This window comes from Anser cygnoides, chromosome 11 (assembly GCF_040182565.1).
Source record: "Anser cygnoides isolate HZ-2024a breed goose chromosome 11, Taihu_goose_T2T_genome, whole genome shotgun sequence".
Lineage (NCBI taxonomy): Eukaryota > Metazoa > Chordata > Aves > Anseriformes > Anatidae > Anser > Anser cygnoides.
Window position 1 is genome coordinate 21,683,545 of NC_089883.1, and position 17,042 is coordinate 21,700,586.

At 40.5% G+C, this 17,042-nt stretch overlaps 1 protein-coding gene across 3 annotated transcripts in view; it reads right to left on the reverse strand.

Moving 5' to 3' along the window:
• The window catches only part of FBN1 (fibrillin 1), a 157,645-nt gene that overhangs the window by 33,775 nt on the left and 106,828 nt on the right, over positions 1 to 17,042 (reverse strand). For all 3 annotated transcript variants that reach the window (XM_048052354.2, XM_013177522.3, XM_067004149.1), the window contains 8 exons: positions 16,314 to 16,439; positions 15,475 to 15,600; positions 7,653 to 7,775; positions 6,961 to 7,083; positions 4,708 to 4,833; positions 2,962 to 3,084; positions 2,232 to 2,354; positions 20 to 184 (listed from right to left, as the gene is read on the reverse strand). In XM_048052354.2, the coding sequence (XP_047908311.1) occupies positions 20 to 184; positions 2,232 to 2,354; positions 2,962 to 3,084; positions 4,708 to 4,833; positions 6,961 to 7,083; positions 7,653 to 7,775; positions 15,475 to 15,600; positions 16,314 to 16,439 (1,035 nt within the window). The remainder of the gene's footprint in view (positions 1 to 19; positions 185 to 2,231; positions 2,355 to 2,961; positions 3,085 to 4,707; positions 4,834 to 6,960; positions 7,084 to 7,652; positions 7,776 to 15,474; positions 15,601 to 16,313; positions 16,440 to 17,042) is intronic.

Sequence of the window (17,042 nt, forward strand, 5' to 3'; positions counted from 1 at the left end):
CCCAGGAAAGCTGACTTACTTGTGTTCACAGGTGGGCACTGTTCACAGGGAACTCCCCAAGCTCTGCCCAGAGAGCAGCAACAGGAGGCCTTAGAAACACCCACTCCGATCTCATTGCTGCAGAAGGTGCCACCATTATCTCCACGAGTTTTAATGTCCAGGTAACAGTTGCCAGATCGTGTATCTATTCAGAATGCACATTAACAACAAACATCTTAGGAGAGGGGAAAAGAAATCACAAACAACACCTCAGGATGAGGGATACCCTCAGACAACTCTAATTTCTTGTATAACAGCTAAAGAAAGTGACTTGTGTTGTCCAAGAGAACCCAGCTTTTCCTGCTTGGATAGGACAGTGATGCCACAGCTCTTCAGCCAGGCCTTTTCTCATTTTGATTTACATTGCCATCCACATTTGTACACCCTTCCAGTTCCAGAAATACACTGCTTTCTCCTCTCTATGAGATAAACAAGCATGAAAGCATCTACTTGTTAGGATTTTCAAATACATTTGAATTTGAGGAGCATCCCTATGCCCTCTTAAACAAAAGCAAAAAAAATATCAGAGTAACGAGTAATCGGGGCCTAATACAACAGCATTTCCATTGGTCATGAAAGCTGCACCTAGCCAAGCTGCACTCAATGCTCAAAGAGTGTAAGGTGGCTTTATGCCACAACTTCATTTGCCTGCCATCTTGGGGCCAGCTGGATGTTGGTTTAAGCTTGCTGAAATTTAAAATCATCTCGTGCCTGCTGTAAATTGTGGACAGCTATAACAAGCCCCAAGGGCTTGGTTCTGGCAGCAGGGCATTGCTGGCATGTTGCATCACTTCAGGCATATTCCCACTGCACTATTACAACTTCTAAGGCCGGGGCAGTGGGCTGGGAGTTGGTGAGTCTGTTCCAGCCCTCTTCCATGACCTAGGACTTTCACATAAACACACAGAATCACACAATCATCTAGGTTGGAAGAGACCTCCAAGATCACCTAGTCCAACCTCTGACCTAATGCTAACAAGTCCTTCACTAAACCATATCACTAAGCTCTACATCTAAACGTCTTTCAAAGACCTCCAGGGATGGTGACTCAACCACTTCCCTGGGCAGTCCATTCCAGTGCCTAACAACCCTTTCAGTAAAGAAGTTCTTCCTAACATCTAACCTAAACCTCCCCTGGCGCAACTTTAGCCCATTCCCCCCTCATCCTATCACCAGACACGTGGGAGAACAGACCAACCCCCACCTCGCTACAGCCTCCTTTAAGGTACCTGTAGAGTGCAATAAGGTGTCACCCCTGAGCCTCCTCTTCTCCAGGCTAAACAATCCCAGCTCCCTCAGCTGCTCCTCATACGACTTGTTCTCCAGACCCCTCACCAGCTTTGTTGCCCTTCTCTGGGCTCACTTGAGCACCTCCATGTCCTTCTTGTAGTGAGGGGCCCAAAACTGAACACAGTACTTGAGGTGCGGCCTCACCAGAGCCGAGTACAGGGGGACAATCACTTCCCTAGACCTGCTGGCCACACTACTTCTTACGCAAGCCAGGATGCTGTTGGTCTTCTTGGCCACCTGAGCACACTGGTGGCTCATATTCAGTTGACTATCAACCAATACTCCCAGGTCCTTCTCTGCCAGGCAGCTTTCCAACCAACTCATCTCCCAGCCTGTAGCGCTACTTGGGGTTGTTGTGCCCCAGGTGCAGGACCCGGCACTTGGCCTTGTTGAACTTCATACAGTTGGCCTCAGCCCATCGGTCCAGCCTATCCAGATCCTCCTGCAGAGTCTTCCTACCCTCAAGCAGATCGACACATGCATCTAACTTGGTGTCATCTGCAAACGTACTGAGGGTGCACTCGATCCCCTCATCCAGATCATCGATAAAGATATTAAAGAGGACTGGCCCCAGTACTGAGCCCTGGGGGACTCCACTAGTGACCGGCCTCCAACTGGATTTAACTCCATTCACCACGACTCTTTGGGCGCGGCTACCCAGCCAGTTTCTAACCCAACGAAGCGTACTCCAGTCCAAGCCAAGAGCAGCCAGTTTCTTGAGGAGAATGCTGTGGGAAACGGCTGCAAAAACCTTACTGAAGTCAAGGTAGACCACACCACAGCCTTTCCCTCATCCACCAAGAGCGTCACTTTTTCACAGAAGGAGATCAGGTTCTAAACAGTTAGCCTTGCAGCCTCTGTGCAACTTCACTTGTAAATAAATATAAGGAGTGTTCCCTTACCAACACAGCCAACGCGGGTAGGATTCAGCTCAAAATCTGGAGGGCACTCACAGGTGTAACTACCAGCAGTATTGACACATGTGCCACTGATGCAGGTTGTGGGATCTGCACATTCATTAACATCTGCAAAAAAAAAACAGCAGGTGGTAAGCAAATACTCCAGGACAGTGCATACCGTAGATATATCAGGTATAATACGCTGACCACCACAAATCCATTAGTTACCAAGTACTGATCTCCAGGAAGTTCTAAAAGTATATACATGTCTTAGAAGTAGAACACTAGCCTGAAATTAATTCATCACTGCACTGGGAAAAAAAGTATTTTCCCTTGAAAACTGATCTATCAATTCACATAAAATATTCAAAAATACTTAAGGGAAAAAGACATGACATTAGCCTGCCATCCAGTACCGTGAATCGGAACTACTGGGCACAACACATCTCTGCCTTGAAGATGTAGACAAAGATGTTATCTCTGCTGTATTTCTCCCTTTTTTTCCTGAAGCCACTAGGAAATCAGAAGTTGACAAAAAAGGTGAAAGAGAAGTGTGGAGAAGGCTGCCAGTCTCCACTTGAGTATAATTTCCACTGACCTTTCTCTCTGCGTTATACAGCAGATTTCCTTTATATTCAGACTGATTTGTATAACATTTTAAAAGAATTTCCTAAGGAGCAGATTATAACACTAATAGAAAATTAAAAAGCATGTTGTTCGAAATCATCTTTACCTGTGCAGTTACCACCACTTCTGTCCAGTTCATAGCCCACTTCACACTCACATCGGAAAAGTCCAGGGAGGTTATGACAAGTACCGTAGACACAGATGTTAGGAAGTGAGCACTCATCAATATCTGATAAAGAAAGAGGAAGGGAAAAATATAAGGTTTCTGTATCTTTTTTAATATAGATACAGAAAAGTTCAGAAAACATGAATCTGGAAACCGACTGCTCCTGCGCACTGTGCAAGATCAGAGAAGAATAACATGCAAGATTTACACTTGAAGCCTAAGTAATCTAATCCATGGCCTTTTTTTGTTTTGTTTTGTTTTGTTTTTTTTTTTAGGCAAAAGACTCTTTCCAATGTCACTAGAGGCCATAACAGAAATAATCTGAACTTACTCATAGGCTAACCTGACAAGTCGCAAAATTAAACATGGCAGGAGATATTCTTTAAAAATGAAGTTCATCCTAAGCCAGCAGCCATCTCCAGAAAGCTGAACTTCAGCAAAATAAATTAATAATAATAAAAAAAAGCCAAAACCCCCCCCACATGCTTGTGCACAGAGGTGAATTTGATGCTCATCTTCAGGTTTCTGCATTTGACAGATCTTGAGGTTGGCACCTGAAGCTCACTTCTATGTGCTGTTTGTCTAAATCATTGTATCTGATTCATTATTTACTGAATGCTTTATGTATTAGACAAAGAACAACTAAATGAAACAATAAAAAAAGTGTGTGTTTACAAAGGACCTTAAAATACTGTGTTTTGTGTACACATCCGAGACATCAAGGGAAGTCTGTTTTCACAACAGAAGCTAGGCTCTATGTAAGCTATTTAAAGTTAGCTAAAAGGTTTCAAAGTAAATTGTTGCATGAAACACTATGAAATCTAATATTCTTTTAATCTATGCAAAAATTCACTCTCATAAATTATTTCTCTTGGTAGATTACTAAAAAAAATACACAGAATACTTTTCAGGGGAAAAATCCTACTTATAGTGATGTACTTACGAACTCCCTCACATACTAGTTCTTATGAGTCATTAGTATGTCAGATGATACAGCCGCTGCTTCTGGACTGACTGATGAAGTGATAAGTGCTATACAAACTGGCTTTCATATATCATTATCAAATATATGCCCTTAAACACATTGGCAAAATAGGTATTCCTTGGGTTTTGTGAATCTTTTTATATGAAAAGCTCTTACTGAAGAGTAGTAACCAGTTCAAAACAGAAAAAATACTCATGGGATTTATTTTTTTTTAATTTGTATTTTTTGGTGGTCATATACATTTTCTGCAAGGCTTCAATTTCTGATTTGGCAGAAGCCCTCTTCAAGAAGGCTCACTATATTAGCTACCAAACCAGCGTTTTTCAGCTTCACGTGCACTAAGGCAAAGTAACTGTTTCTGTTTAACTCTTATGAATAAACTGAAGAACTGTGTGCATATCGACCAAGATGAAATGGCAGTTGACAATGCCATTTTGATCAGCAATTACATCTACTAATAATACGTGGAAAAACAGTGTCCAAAAAGCTGTCCTTTCTCTATACAATAGGTAAATGAAGACCCGGGGGTCCATAATAAATACTGGCATCCAAGAACATAAACAGAAAAAAAAGCAACTATTGACAGTTTTCATGAAGTTCTCAATAAAATCACAACTGCAACCAATTGTAAGATTTTTCAAACATAAAATATTATTAAGGCTGAATTTGTTGAGCGTTGTTTAAAGCTTACAGAGAATTACCTTCACATGCTTTCCCATCCGGACTTGGCAAAAATCCCATATCACATTCACAGCGATATCCTCCTGGGGCATTGAGGCACTGCCCATTTTCACAGAGATTTAAGTTTTCTGAGCATTCATCTAGGTCTGTAAAAGAAAAAGAAATTGGAGGTTTACAGTAAACATGGTTTTCTCAACAACATTTGTTTCAGCTGAAGTATGCAGCGTTCCAAGGATTTTAACTATTCTTTTAGCTCTGAACACTTGCAGAAGAAACTACACCCTACTTATATGCAAAAGCTATTACATGTAACAGCTTGGGATATTTTCTACATGTTGAAAATGCAGCTTCTAATCAAAAGAAAAATTAGCAACAGGTACAGGCTGATAAAGTAGCTACAGTTAACAACGGTTGGAAGCCGTACACACAGTCAAATTTAGACTCAGAATGAGCACGTGAATTTTATTATCGTTATTGTTTCTATTACAGCAAAGCCTAGAGGCAGCAACTGAAATAAGAGGTTTATTGTGCAATGAGCAAACATATGGTAATAGACGGTCTCCATGCCAAATAGAAAACACTAACAAAAGTGGCACTGAAGTGAAAATAACTTGATCAAAATCAAACTGCAGTTTTAACAGCTGATGAGAAAAACGGCCTTGCTACTGGGCTACGCTGCCCTTCAGGTAGATTGTGGCCCCTATTTTCTAGCTGACATTTTATACATTACCAAAACACCCTACTTGCTGCAACAGAGTCTAGCTGTCAGTGTGAGCTTGTTACAAGTCCATGGCTGGCAAAGCAAAGGTTGTACCTATCAGGGTGAATGCTGTATATTTTGGCAGAGAGCTTACAGAATATTTGCATACCCTAGTTGGAGCCCCAGCCACCTCTTGCATCCACGAACAATAAGCTTTCCTTTTTTTTTTTTTAAAGCATTCAACTGAATGCAGAATCTCTGTAAGTGCTCTGAAAGATGTAGTTTATAGACTCCTGGAAATCATCATCTGGGAAATTAACAAAAAGCCCTGCAGGTCATGAAGGCCACTAAGGAAGCTGAATCAGATTCAAGACTAAATTATACAGACTCGATTAAACGGAATCCCAGGGCTCATTTATAAATTGGAATGATTCAAATTCGGCCTTAAACCTGCTGAGCCAGATTCTCAGATGCCATGAAAACTACTGTCATTGATAAAGCACTGCTAATTTGCACCAGCTGAAAATCTGGCCCACCAACTGCCTTCCCATTGCTTTATCCTCAACAGGATCCCCCTGCATTACCAGCAACACTGAATTCCTTAACGTAATAGCAGGGTTCCTGATGACTAAGCCTATGTGAGCTGATCCGTTCTTCAAAGCAGAAGACTGAAGTATGGGTGGGAAACATTTCTCTAGCAATACTTTATAATCGTATTTACAGTTTATAAAATGAGGTTTTAAAAGCAGCTACCTCCATCATTCTACATGTCCTGACACCATCTTTCAGGATGATGCAGTAAATAGGGCAGATAGCACAAAATCACTTGTGAAAAACAAAACAAAAACATTTTTAGGTAGTTTTATAAAATAATTTTAATAATGTGCCCTACTATTTAAATATTAATGTTGGCAGCCAGTGGATTGGGTAACTAATTGGATGAATTATATGACGAAGCATTGTTTTAGTAAGTTTGCCACCCACTCCTACTAACAAGAAAAGCTCAATGAAAACTTGCATTTTAACAAAAGAAAAATTGACTGCTTTAGGTATAATACTCAGTATCTTTAAAGTTGTCACAACTTAAAAGAAGTAGAAAACAATGGAAGATGACATTCGAGAATAACTTCAAATCTTTAAAAGCTTTTTTTTTTTTCTGTATTGAATCATAGACTAACTTAGGTTGCAAGAAATCACTGGAGATCATCTGGTCCAGCCTCTGCTATAAACAAGGCTAATTTCAAAATTAGATCTGGTTATTCACAGCCTTGCCCAGCTGAGTTCTTAGTAATTCCAAAGATGGAGATCTTACAATATCTTTTGACATCTGCTGCAGAGCTCAAGTGCTATCTGCTGAATCAGCAACCTAATTTGGGGAGCACCAGGCCTAACGTAACACAATCCTGTAGCTGATCTACACTTTGTATTCTAGTTGAATGGGAATTCTGAGTACAAAAGTTTCCATTGTGGATATTAACTCAATGGTATTTGTGTTTAAATTATAACACTAATAAGCCTAAATGCCAGGTGAATATGCAAGCATGGTACTTGTCTCATTCTTAAGAAAGCTTACCTGTACAAGTGAAGCCATCCCCAGTATAACCTTCTTTACACAGGCAACGATAAGAGCCCATTGTGTTCTTGCAGTCAGCATGTGGACTGCACATGTGGGTTCCATTGGAGCACTCATCCAGATCTTTAAAATAATAATAAGAAAAACAACATTAGTTTTTTTTTTTAAAAAAAAACACAACATGAATACACACTTTAGGCAGTATATGACATGACCAAACCTCTACTTCAAATTATCTTCCGTAATAAAACCCACACATATGTCGGGTCATCTGACTGGAAAAGCAGTCACAGCTTATTTACAGCCCAACAAAGAACGCTGACAAGGTAATTGTGAATGAGGAGGCTGCAGGGCACCCTCCAGGCTAAGACCTTCTAGGATATATCCTGTTTTCACAAGGAGTACTGAGAGACCTCTCACAGTCTCCCATGAGACACAAACTTTCCTGAAGTACACACAGTCTCTCTCCGTGGTCCAGTTCACTTCCATCATCACACTCGCCAAATATGAGATAATGCCGATTTCACAGTTACTATGGCAGAGAATTCGCCCTCCAATGGATCATGTCACATTGACCTAATGAGGATGATAAACATTTGTCTTCTCTATTTGTAGGTGTGGTATTGTTTTTTCCAGAGTCACCAAGACCCAGTGCTGATCAGACCTTACAAATAAATGCATACAACACTCACCTGTGCACTTGATACCATTCCCAACCCAGCCAGGGCTGCAGCTACATTTGAAACTTCCCGCTGTGTTCGTACATATGGCATGTCTATCACAGTTATGGGCTCCAATTTCACACTCATTGATATCTGTAAAGACAGAGACATTTGAAGAGCTCATGGATCAAACTTTCTCATAGCCAGCCTACTGATAGAGGAATTTTTCAAGACAGACAATGTGAACAGACGAGATCAGATCTCAGACGAGTCTCTGCTGCCCATGGACTCCTGGAATGCAGCACATCCCCCACAGTATCTGCAAGGATGCTGATGAACACCAGCTGGGTACGGTACCACCTTCAAACTCCTCCTAGCGTTATCCCCAGGCAGTTAATGAAGCCAGGTTCTGCTTTGCCAGAGATGGTGGAAGGCGGAGGATGGGCTGTACCACTGCATTTGATGGGACAGCTGATGGACACAAAGCTCATCAGGCATGCAGTTTAATAAGAGCTCAGGAAACCTAACACAATGGAAAAAGTCAGCATCCTTGGAGACACCAGGCAGCAAGTCATCCAAACTTTAACATATGCATTCATGCCAGCACATTCTATTTCAATACTTTCTATTTTCACCTTATTTTGATTCTCGGGCGTTCTCCGGCAATGTTGAAAAGTATAGACATTAAAAAACAAACTTATCTTCATTCTGCCTTGTCACAAAACAGTATTAATACTCCATATAAGTACTTAGAGAATGTGTAAGCTCAAAGGCAAAGTTTTTAGAAATTACTACTGGTAACTAAAACAAAGCGGTCAGGAATTTTCTTACACATCTGAGCTACAGTGCTTTCTGTAACCAAGCTCTCTCTAACTGTGCTTTACATCCACGCAGGATGCAAATTATCTAGACTTCACATCAAACCACTTAATATTTATATCATTTTTTTCACCCTCCCAGATACTTTTTGCTGTTGCAATAAGTCAAATCATGCCATCCTGTTAAAAGCTGATGGAAAGGGAAATCAAGCTCATGAACTCTGCATGATTCCATACACAAAAACCCATCTTAGACCCCTTTTGAGAAGATGATTAAGAGAGGGTATCATCCATCAACCAGTTAACAGTCACTGGGGTTCTCAGCCCCAAACCCTCAGACCTCATCTACCATTGTACCTAAAAGCAATTAGCTCTTTCAAGAGGGCAAAAGAGTGGAGCCACCGGGGAGAGCGTCCAGGTAAGACCTTCTCCATTTCCTTTATAAACATTTCTTTGGTTTTCTGCCCACCCTTCTTTAGGCATAAGGCTCTACGTCCTTTCTGTATAACCTGTACATATACCCTGCCTTTTCACAAAGGCTACAGGCAACTCTGAGAAGCAGATAACATATGTCTTGCATCCTACAATTAAATTCTTGACTCCAGATTTTTTTTTTAACTCTGTAGTGAAATTGCATCCAATCTTGTCTGAGTTTTTCTAAATGAGACATTGCTCTGAATCAAAACTCCAGACGTGAGTATCCTCACAATCTGAATGCTGAAGTCCAGATACAGATCTAAGTCTGGCAGCTGGAATCTATTGTTAATGAAGGCTGACTGCACCACAAAGCCTGAAAACATGCAAATGGACACTTACTTTTTAGAACTTAAAGGGGGGGGGCAGATAATCTCAAAGCATATTTGCCTTCAGTATGTGCAGAAACTCATACGAAGATAACATTACCCTAAACAGGAAACTAGTGTCTGTTAAAAATCTTAAGGGTGGTCAGAAAAAAAGAAAAAAAAAACACCCTCATTTTGGCTTGGACTAAAGGGAAAGACTAAAAGGAATTTCTAGAGGTCAGTTACAGTATACATTGACATAAAAAAGCTGAGGCAAACACTCTATATTTTAACCTTTACGTGATTTTTTAAAACCAAACTGTTAAACTTTAGCTAGCATTAAGATTGCACTGTATTTGATTATTTGATGCTTTGAAACAACCAATATCTTCCTTATACCCTCTGGAGCACAACAAAACAACACAAAAACCATCATCAGTTGAGTTATTTCTGCCAAGAATTCTTCTAAACCACCAGCAAACACAAACAGAAACTTGCATGCAACAGCTCCACCACAATGAAGTCATGTTCAGGCTCAATTTTAAGGCAATCTAAAAACAATTTTTAGTTCTACATAAACTGACTGTGGACTCCATCCCATTTTGCACTGGCCCACTAACAGTTTGCACCCCATTAGTATCTCCCAGTGGAAGAGAAAGCAACTGCTGCACTTTCTCACAGCTTGTGAGCTGAACACCTTCCCCCATGCCAGCCGTCCTTTTCCCCCATCAGCTATTTGCCACAAACACTAAAAAGCTTGGAATCTTCTGCAGGATGAAAGTTGTGAGCACAAATCTATATCCAAACAGGGGTATTCATAACGGGATCAACTTTATCAGATATCATCCACTAAAATGCCATTCTACTTGCTTTGATCAAAATCCTGAAATCCTTTTCAGCTTTTATCCACCAAAAAAAAAAAACAAAAACCCACACCCACATTAGATTTCACTACTTTTTACCTGGGTAAATATCAAATAGGGAATGCAAAATACATTTTCTAATGCCATCTACCTTCACAGTGACGTTGCTGGGCTTATTTCATTGATGTACGGAAAAGCTTTCACATACTTAGATGAAAGCTGATTGAAGCATGTATAATACTATCACCAGCTTCTTCCCAGATTGTACTTATTTTCAAAGCTATCTGCATTTAACTCACACATTGTTCTGCTGTAATCCCTATTTTCTCCTTTCACTGCACAGCTGAGGTATAAGCCTGGATTTATTGCACTGCAATTACTTCCAAGGCAGAGGAGATCTCAGACCAAACACAGTCCTGTGTAAATGGGGCAGTGAAATCAATGGAATTTATGCCTGCTTATACTGGAGCTTAATATGGATTTAGGTTACCATAAGTACTGAATTATGACTTCACAGAATGAATCAAAAAGGAGAAGTTGAGCTCTGTAGGGGAAAATTAATTAAACATAAATATCTTTAATAAAAGCAAGAGTCCAGATTGTGCTGTCTGCATGGCAGTACAAACAGTACTACACTCTTCAAATAGCTCCAACTATTTTCATGCAATTGTTTGAAGAGCAAGGCATTACTCAGACTGAGTAAAGGTATCACGACCCAAAGAGCACACAGGAGAATGCTGCTCTAGTCAATGTTTCACAGAATTATGGCCTATTCCCATTGACTTCAGTGGGATTTTCATTAAAGACTAAAGGAGTGAGTCACTGATTTATATCAACCTTCTCCTTCTGCCTCCAGTACGAGTCTGTGACAAGCCAAGGAAAACAAAGACATTCCAATCCAAGACTGACACTGCATCCCCAGCCGGTCCCACTGTGCCCCAGTCCTGCTGCACACATGCTCTCAGCTCTGTAATTGCACAACTCCCATTAATACTAAGGGAGTTGTCTGCTACAACAGATGAGAATATGCGTGATAAATAATATGCAGATCTGACATCATAACAATCCCAAGCACTATGGGGAAAAAAAAACTGTCAGTCACCCTATTTTGTTGGCTCTTTCAGTTCTCTGGACCAATATTTTTTTCTCTCAAGCCTTTGGCAATTAATAAAGCGTCTCTCCCATTAACCAAAGAGGTACAAGTGTTTAGGGCTATGGATGTACAGCAAAAATATACGCCTCACCCATACCTGTTGTGTTGGCACTATGATTGCAAACATGTCAGCCAAACGCAAGAAACAGCTAGCCAGCACCTGCACAGAGTCCCCACGCAGTTTGTAAGTGCATCATTAAAAATCAGCCAGAGAGAAGCACAGGGAGAAGTCACTTTATTCTTGCCTATACTCTGGAAACATCCAAATGCAGAGGAATCTCTGTATTTGAACAAAGAAACACTAACCCATGACAATTCATATATCCATCACAGGGCATGAAAGCATCAAGGTACGCCGTGTACATTTCCTGTTAAATTTCACTGGGGATTCAATAGCCTATAAAGACTCTTAGCAAAGCATGAATTTAATTCAGTCTTCACCTATAAATTAGTACTGTTTGTCAAGAATAATCCAAATCCCTTAAGCATTTTCTGATTTTTTAATTTTTTGGCACTCAATTTTTTTTATATATCTGTGCATTTTATTGCACTGACGTTCCACTGGTATTTCGAGCCTGGGCCTGATTCCCACCAGACTGGTCGTCTGGTGGAAGTCACAAGGCATTTCCTCCTCCTGGGATGCTGCCCATGTAATCAGGTGAGGAAAAGGAGCTATTAAGAAGGAATGCTTCTCAGAAGGGAGAAGACAGTGACTTCTGTCTTCTATTTCAACTTAGCACTCGTTTCAACATATGAGTGGAAACATATATGGAAAAATTCCCCTATTCTGAGTTCTGTACTTGGTGAAACTGTTTTCTTCTTTTGGACTCATTCTCGGATTCTGTTTAGCATACTGCAGTGTAAGCTCCTCCTGGAGTTTCCCATGGGTCAGGTCTAGCCTGCTATTGATCCTTACATCATCAGCCCGGGGTGCAGCATGTTGTTGCTGGACAGGCACCTACTCACAATGCACTCCTTCTGTAATACTCCCATTTGGCAGGCAACCTCGTAATATTATTATCTTTTGGTATTTGGCCTGACACAGCCAGCTCCCAAATTCATAACGGGAAATGTATTTGTTTCACTGATACCAGAATTCTCTTGTGCCATCAGACTGAAGCACAATGTATTATTAATGGCCAGAAGCCAAAGGCAAGGAAGAGAAAGGCAAAGCAGATTGTACACACCACAAAGTGTTATGGACCTACTTCTGAGGGCAAATGACAGGGCTCACCTCTTCCTTTCACCTTATCAGCTGTCTTTCTCTTTTTAGTTGTGTTATTTTCAGCCATGCAAGTATTTAACAGCACACACACACTCCTCCTTTATCCATTAATATCATCACTACTGAGTGACAGCAAGTAGTATTCAGGACCAAACCCTCTAATCTCATCCAAAGGCCATGGCTGAACACCTTCCACCAGCCTTTCTCCAAACAGTACCAGAGTGGCCCTCACAGAATGGCCCCAAGCTTGCTGTGGAGAAGCCCAGCTGCCCATTTGAGCACATCTACATTTTATCTGCTGACCATCTCAGGTGACTTCTGCCCCAGGGTCACCTCACGCAGTTTGGCTTTGTGAAGAGCAGCCTAACCCAGTCCAAGCACAGTTTCACCAGGAGCACACAGCCATAACTAGCCAGGATGGGTGTAAGAGAGTCATAGAAGAATTTGTTCCTCTGAGAAGATATCAGAGCAAGTAAAGCTGAGGCTCTGCATCAACAGTGAAATACCGCATCCAAAGCAGTGATGAATCACCAAATGCAAGTGCCAATACAGGATTCCATCTCTGCGCAAATACATGAATACCTTATTGACAGAAAAAGCAGATAAATTTGTTATAAAACTCAGCAATCTGGAACAGGGATAGGGTAAAGCTTTGCAATCTTTCCTCTAGTGGCTATGAACCACTACTTGCCTAGAAAAATCTAAAATGAACTGCTCTCGGTCAGTCTTGCCACAGTTTGCTTTGTGAATGGAAATTACATCATTTGTAACATTTTGCCTCAGAAACCTGCATTCACAGTGTATATTTGTGTATAAAACATTTTTAATTTTATTTTTGTTACTAAGCTCTGTACACATTCTTACTGAGAACCAAGGCGGGGGGGGGGGGGGGGGCGGGTAAGGCTAACATCTGTGTGGGATGGGAATGCAAGTCAGTGGGTGGATTCTGAATACTGTTACATGATTGGTGAAAAACATGTTTATTTGTTAAAATGGAAACAATCAGTAATGACAAGGGAGCTGAAATATTTAGACAAAACTGTAATGGAACCCAGAGGACGTTATTTAATTGTTCTCATGAAACAGAGAACCTCCCATTCAAAGCATTGTACACATTTTTGTAATTTTTTTCCATGGGAGTTCCTAAAAACTGTGAATGCTTTTGAACTGTCTGCACGACAAGAATTGGGCCCTTGTGTCAAGGCGCTGTTGGTAGGGTCCCTCCAGAAGAAGTCTTGAAGGATGCTCTCATGGGTTCTAGTACCTGGGCCTAGGAAATTCAGCTCTGGCACTTAGGCTATGCAAGCAAGAGCTGTGGAATTCAAAAGTCTCCACCAGTAAATCAGACTTTTTCTAAGTCAGAATGTGAGAATCTGCACAATGGGACCTGTTTCTTACGCTTTGGTCCCTACAAACAGTCTCCTCAGCACGAAACCAGGCTATGAAATTCCTCCTCTGCTTTCTCCCTTCCCCAAAGACTTACTTAAATCCAAACAATTTTCGTGAGTTGAGTATGGTCCCACCACAGCTGTATCAGCACAACTGATACTTCATCATTTTGTTCCTTAGGCCACTGGCCTCTTTCAAATTACTGAGGGTTTCTATGGCATCTGCCGTAAGTTAGGTGTCCTGGTGAGTAGCATCCTCCCTGGGACACTGACACATAGCCAGGATAAACAAAGAATGGGCTGAGAGAAAGGTAAGTACATGTGAGGCGGTGAGAAGAGCCTACATGGCAGATAGCATCCATTCAGAGGCCAGGCTTGGCTGGAACCAGGAGGGAGGGATTTCCCCGCCCCTGTTAATAAAAGAGTATTTATTGGGACATTTGCCACTACCTTGTGTCACATGCTGCCAAAATGGTGTCTGTTTCCAGGCACTTCCCCAGAAGCCATACCTCAGATTCCTCCCTTGCCTCCAGGACCTTTCTCTGCCTTTTGCCTTCTACTAGTTGTTTCATCTTCCCTGACAGCTCCTTACTATCACTCATTATACGGTGTGATAGCTGTACCATGTGTAACTGATCAGCATGAGGGATTTCAGGTCTAGAGAACTGAAGATCTTTACATAATTTAGGGCAGAAACAAAGAACAATGAAATATTGGTCTACAGGGTACAATTAGGGTTTTCTTGGATTTAGATCAGTTCATGCGTAAGTCAAAGGCAGCTGTTACTAATGCATAGCTATTCATCCGCAATCCAATATGCAAAGTACAACTTCAGTTCTCAGATTGTTCTATGAGAGCTGTTAAAAACCAGCCTCATATATCTGGGGCACTTACAGAAGTATATTATTAACTCAGTACAATAAGAGCAGACTAAGAATAAGAGTCTCAAAAACATTGCCAAAAATGTGTTTACCCTAAGTCTACATTAAAAATTATATTAAACATATGTTTGCATTCATATTTTGGAAAAGCCTAAGACTCTCAACACCTTGGCTTGAGACACCAGCACTAGGATTATTAATATCATGCCCTTTAAGTCTGTATATTTGAACCTCATTTCTGTTAGCTGGCAATATATGAATTAATGCAAATTCTGATTTTGCTGATATAATGTAGTTGGGTAGCTGTATTGTTGCTGCTTTGCAAGAACTGAAAATATATTTTAACACATATTTCAAGCCATTTGTGTTTGCCAAAATAACGCTTGGAAAAAAGACCTGTTATTTGCATGCACAGCATACAATTAACTAATCCTAAACCACTGTGGCCCTCAACAGTCTGTCAAATTACAGCCAATGGCATTTTCTGTTCTCTTAGACTAACAACAATACAGTCAGCCCAATTTTGCCCCCAGTGCATATTTTATCACTCATTTCAGCAGAAGCTGCATTAAGCTGAAAGCTGTGCCACAGAACTGCAGCAAATTTGGGTAAGAATTACAATATTTAACACAAGTAAGTGAAAAGAATCACAGCGAGAGGAGGTTTTGAACACTAGAAAAACTAAAAAGGCATGCAGAATCACAAGTTCAACTGAAGATTAACTATTAACTTTAAAACGTACCTGTGCAACCAGTTGTGCCTTTCTTGCCTGAATATCCCATATCACAATGACAGATAAATGAGCCTTTTGTGTTCTCACAGGTTCCACTCAGACAAATGTTTGGATGCAGATCACACTCATTAACATCTAAAAAAAACATAATTTAAGATTTATTAAATAAAATTCTTAGAAAGTAACTAGCAAAATCTCTGAGATATGGTTCCTTAAAGACTCAAAATCAGCAGTATTGTCCAAAGAATGACTATGACTATTTATTGAAGCTTTCTATGTATATGTATGCATGTGTCTATACAGCTACATATGCATACACACACACAGACACATATATTATCTAGTTTTGCACAAACGGTTCTCAAATATGCTCCAGATTTTTAATTTAAACGTGAAAATTTGTTTTGGATTCAAACTGTTTTCTGACTTTGTTCTACCAAAGCACAGTACTTGCACACAGTTTGGTATAGTGACAAGTTTAATCAGCACTGATGATTTACCTTGCCAGAAATTTTCCAGTGTCACCCATCAGCAGTTCCTTTCTATAAGCCCTCTTTGATCTGAGCTGCATAAAAGCTTATTGGAAGAGGACCCAGAGATACACTATTATAGATCACCATGTCTGCATCCCAACTTGATCTGGGGATCTACAGGAACATACAGAGATTACATCCGCATTTGGTAAACATAGCTTGTGCACTAGGGCTATTCCTGTGGTCAGGTGGCCAAAATGGCAGTGTAAGAGCAATACCTTTTAAATACCATTGTCTGCCTACTTGGAAATAGTGCCTTAATAAATATTTTTTTCCTTAGTTAAAGCAGATAGGAAAAGATATATTTTCACTTACCTACGCAAGTCTTCATGTCCTCAGATGCCATGAATCCATCATAGCAAAGACACCTGTATTCTCCTGGGATGTTTGTGCACTGGCCTCCATCACAGATGTTAGGATTGTCTTCACACTCGTCAATATCTACAGGGAAAAATCATATTAAAACATGCTTTAGATATATTATCTTTATGCAGTGCAACCAACCGTAACCACAGCAAGCAAACATTTTAATGCTCTGGTAATCACAATCAAGATTGAATCCCTGAACAGTATATTGCAAAACTGTCTTGATTAAACTCGCCATCTCCTGGTAAAGTCAGTGGCAAACATTCCCCTCTTGCTCCAACAGGAGCAGGAACCAGCTTTGTAGTTAAAAAAGTCACTAAGAAAAAAATACAGAACCTTTGTCACATCACATGGCCACATATAATTGTATCTTTTTAGATACAATCCATCATTGTTGAAGTCAATGGAAGCTCCAAATTCAAATACAGTGACTTGATCCAGTCAAGCTCATGATGTGAATAATTACAGCACATACATTTATGTCACTAAGAGATTTTACGGTGGTTTTTGGGTGGGGTGGGTTTTTTTTGTGGGCTGGTTTGTTTTATTGTTTGTTTGTTTTAGCATTTCAGCAGACTGGCTAGCTCAGCCACATACTTACATTCTCCAGCATATAAGATGTTTTTTTCAATTCATGAAATTGGCCATCACTGACTGGGGCCAACTGCAGAAGCAGAC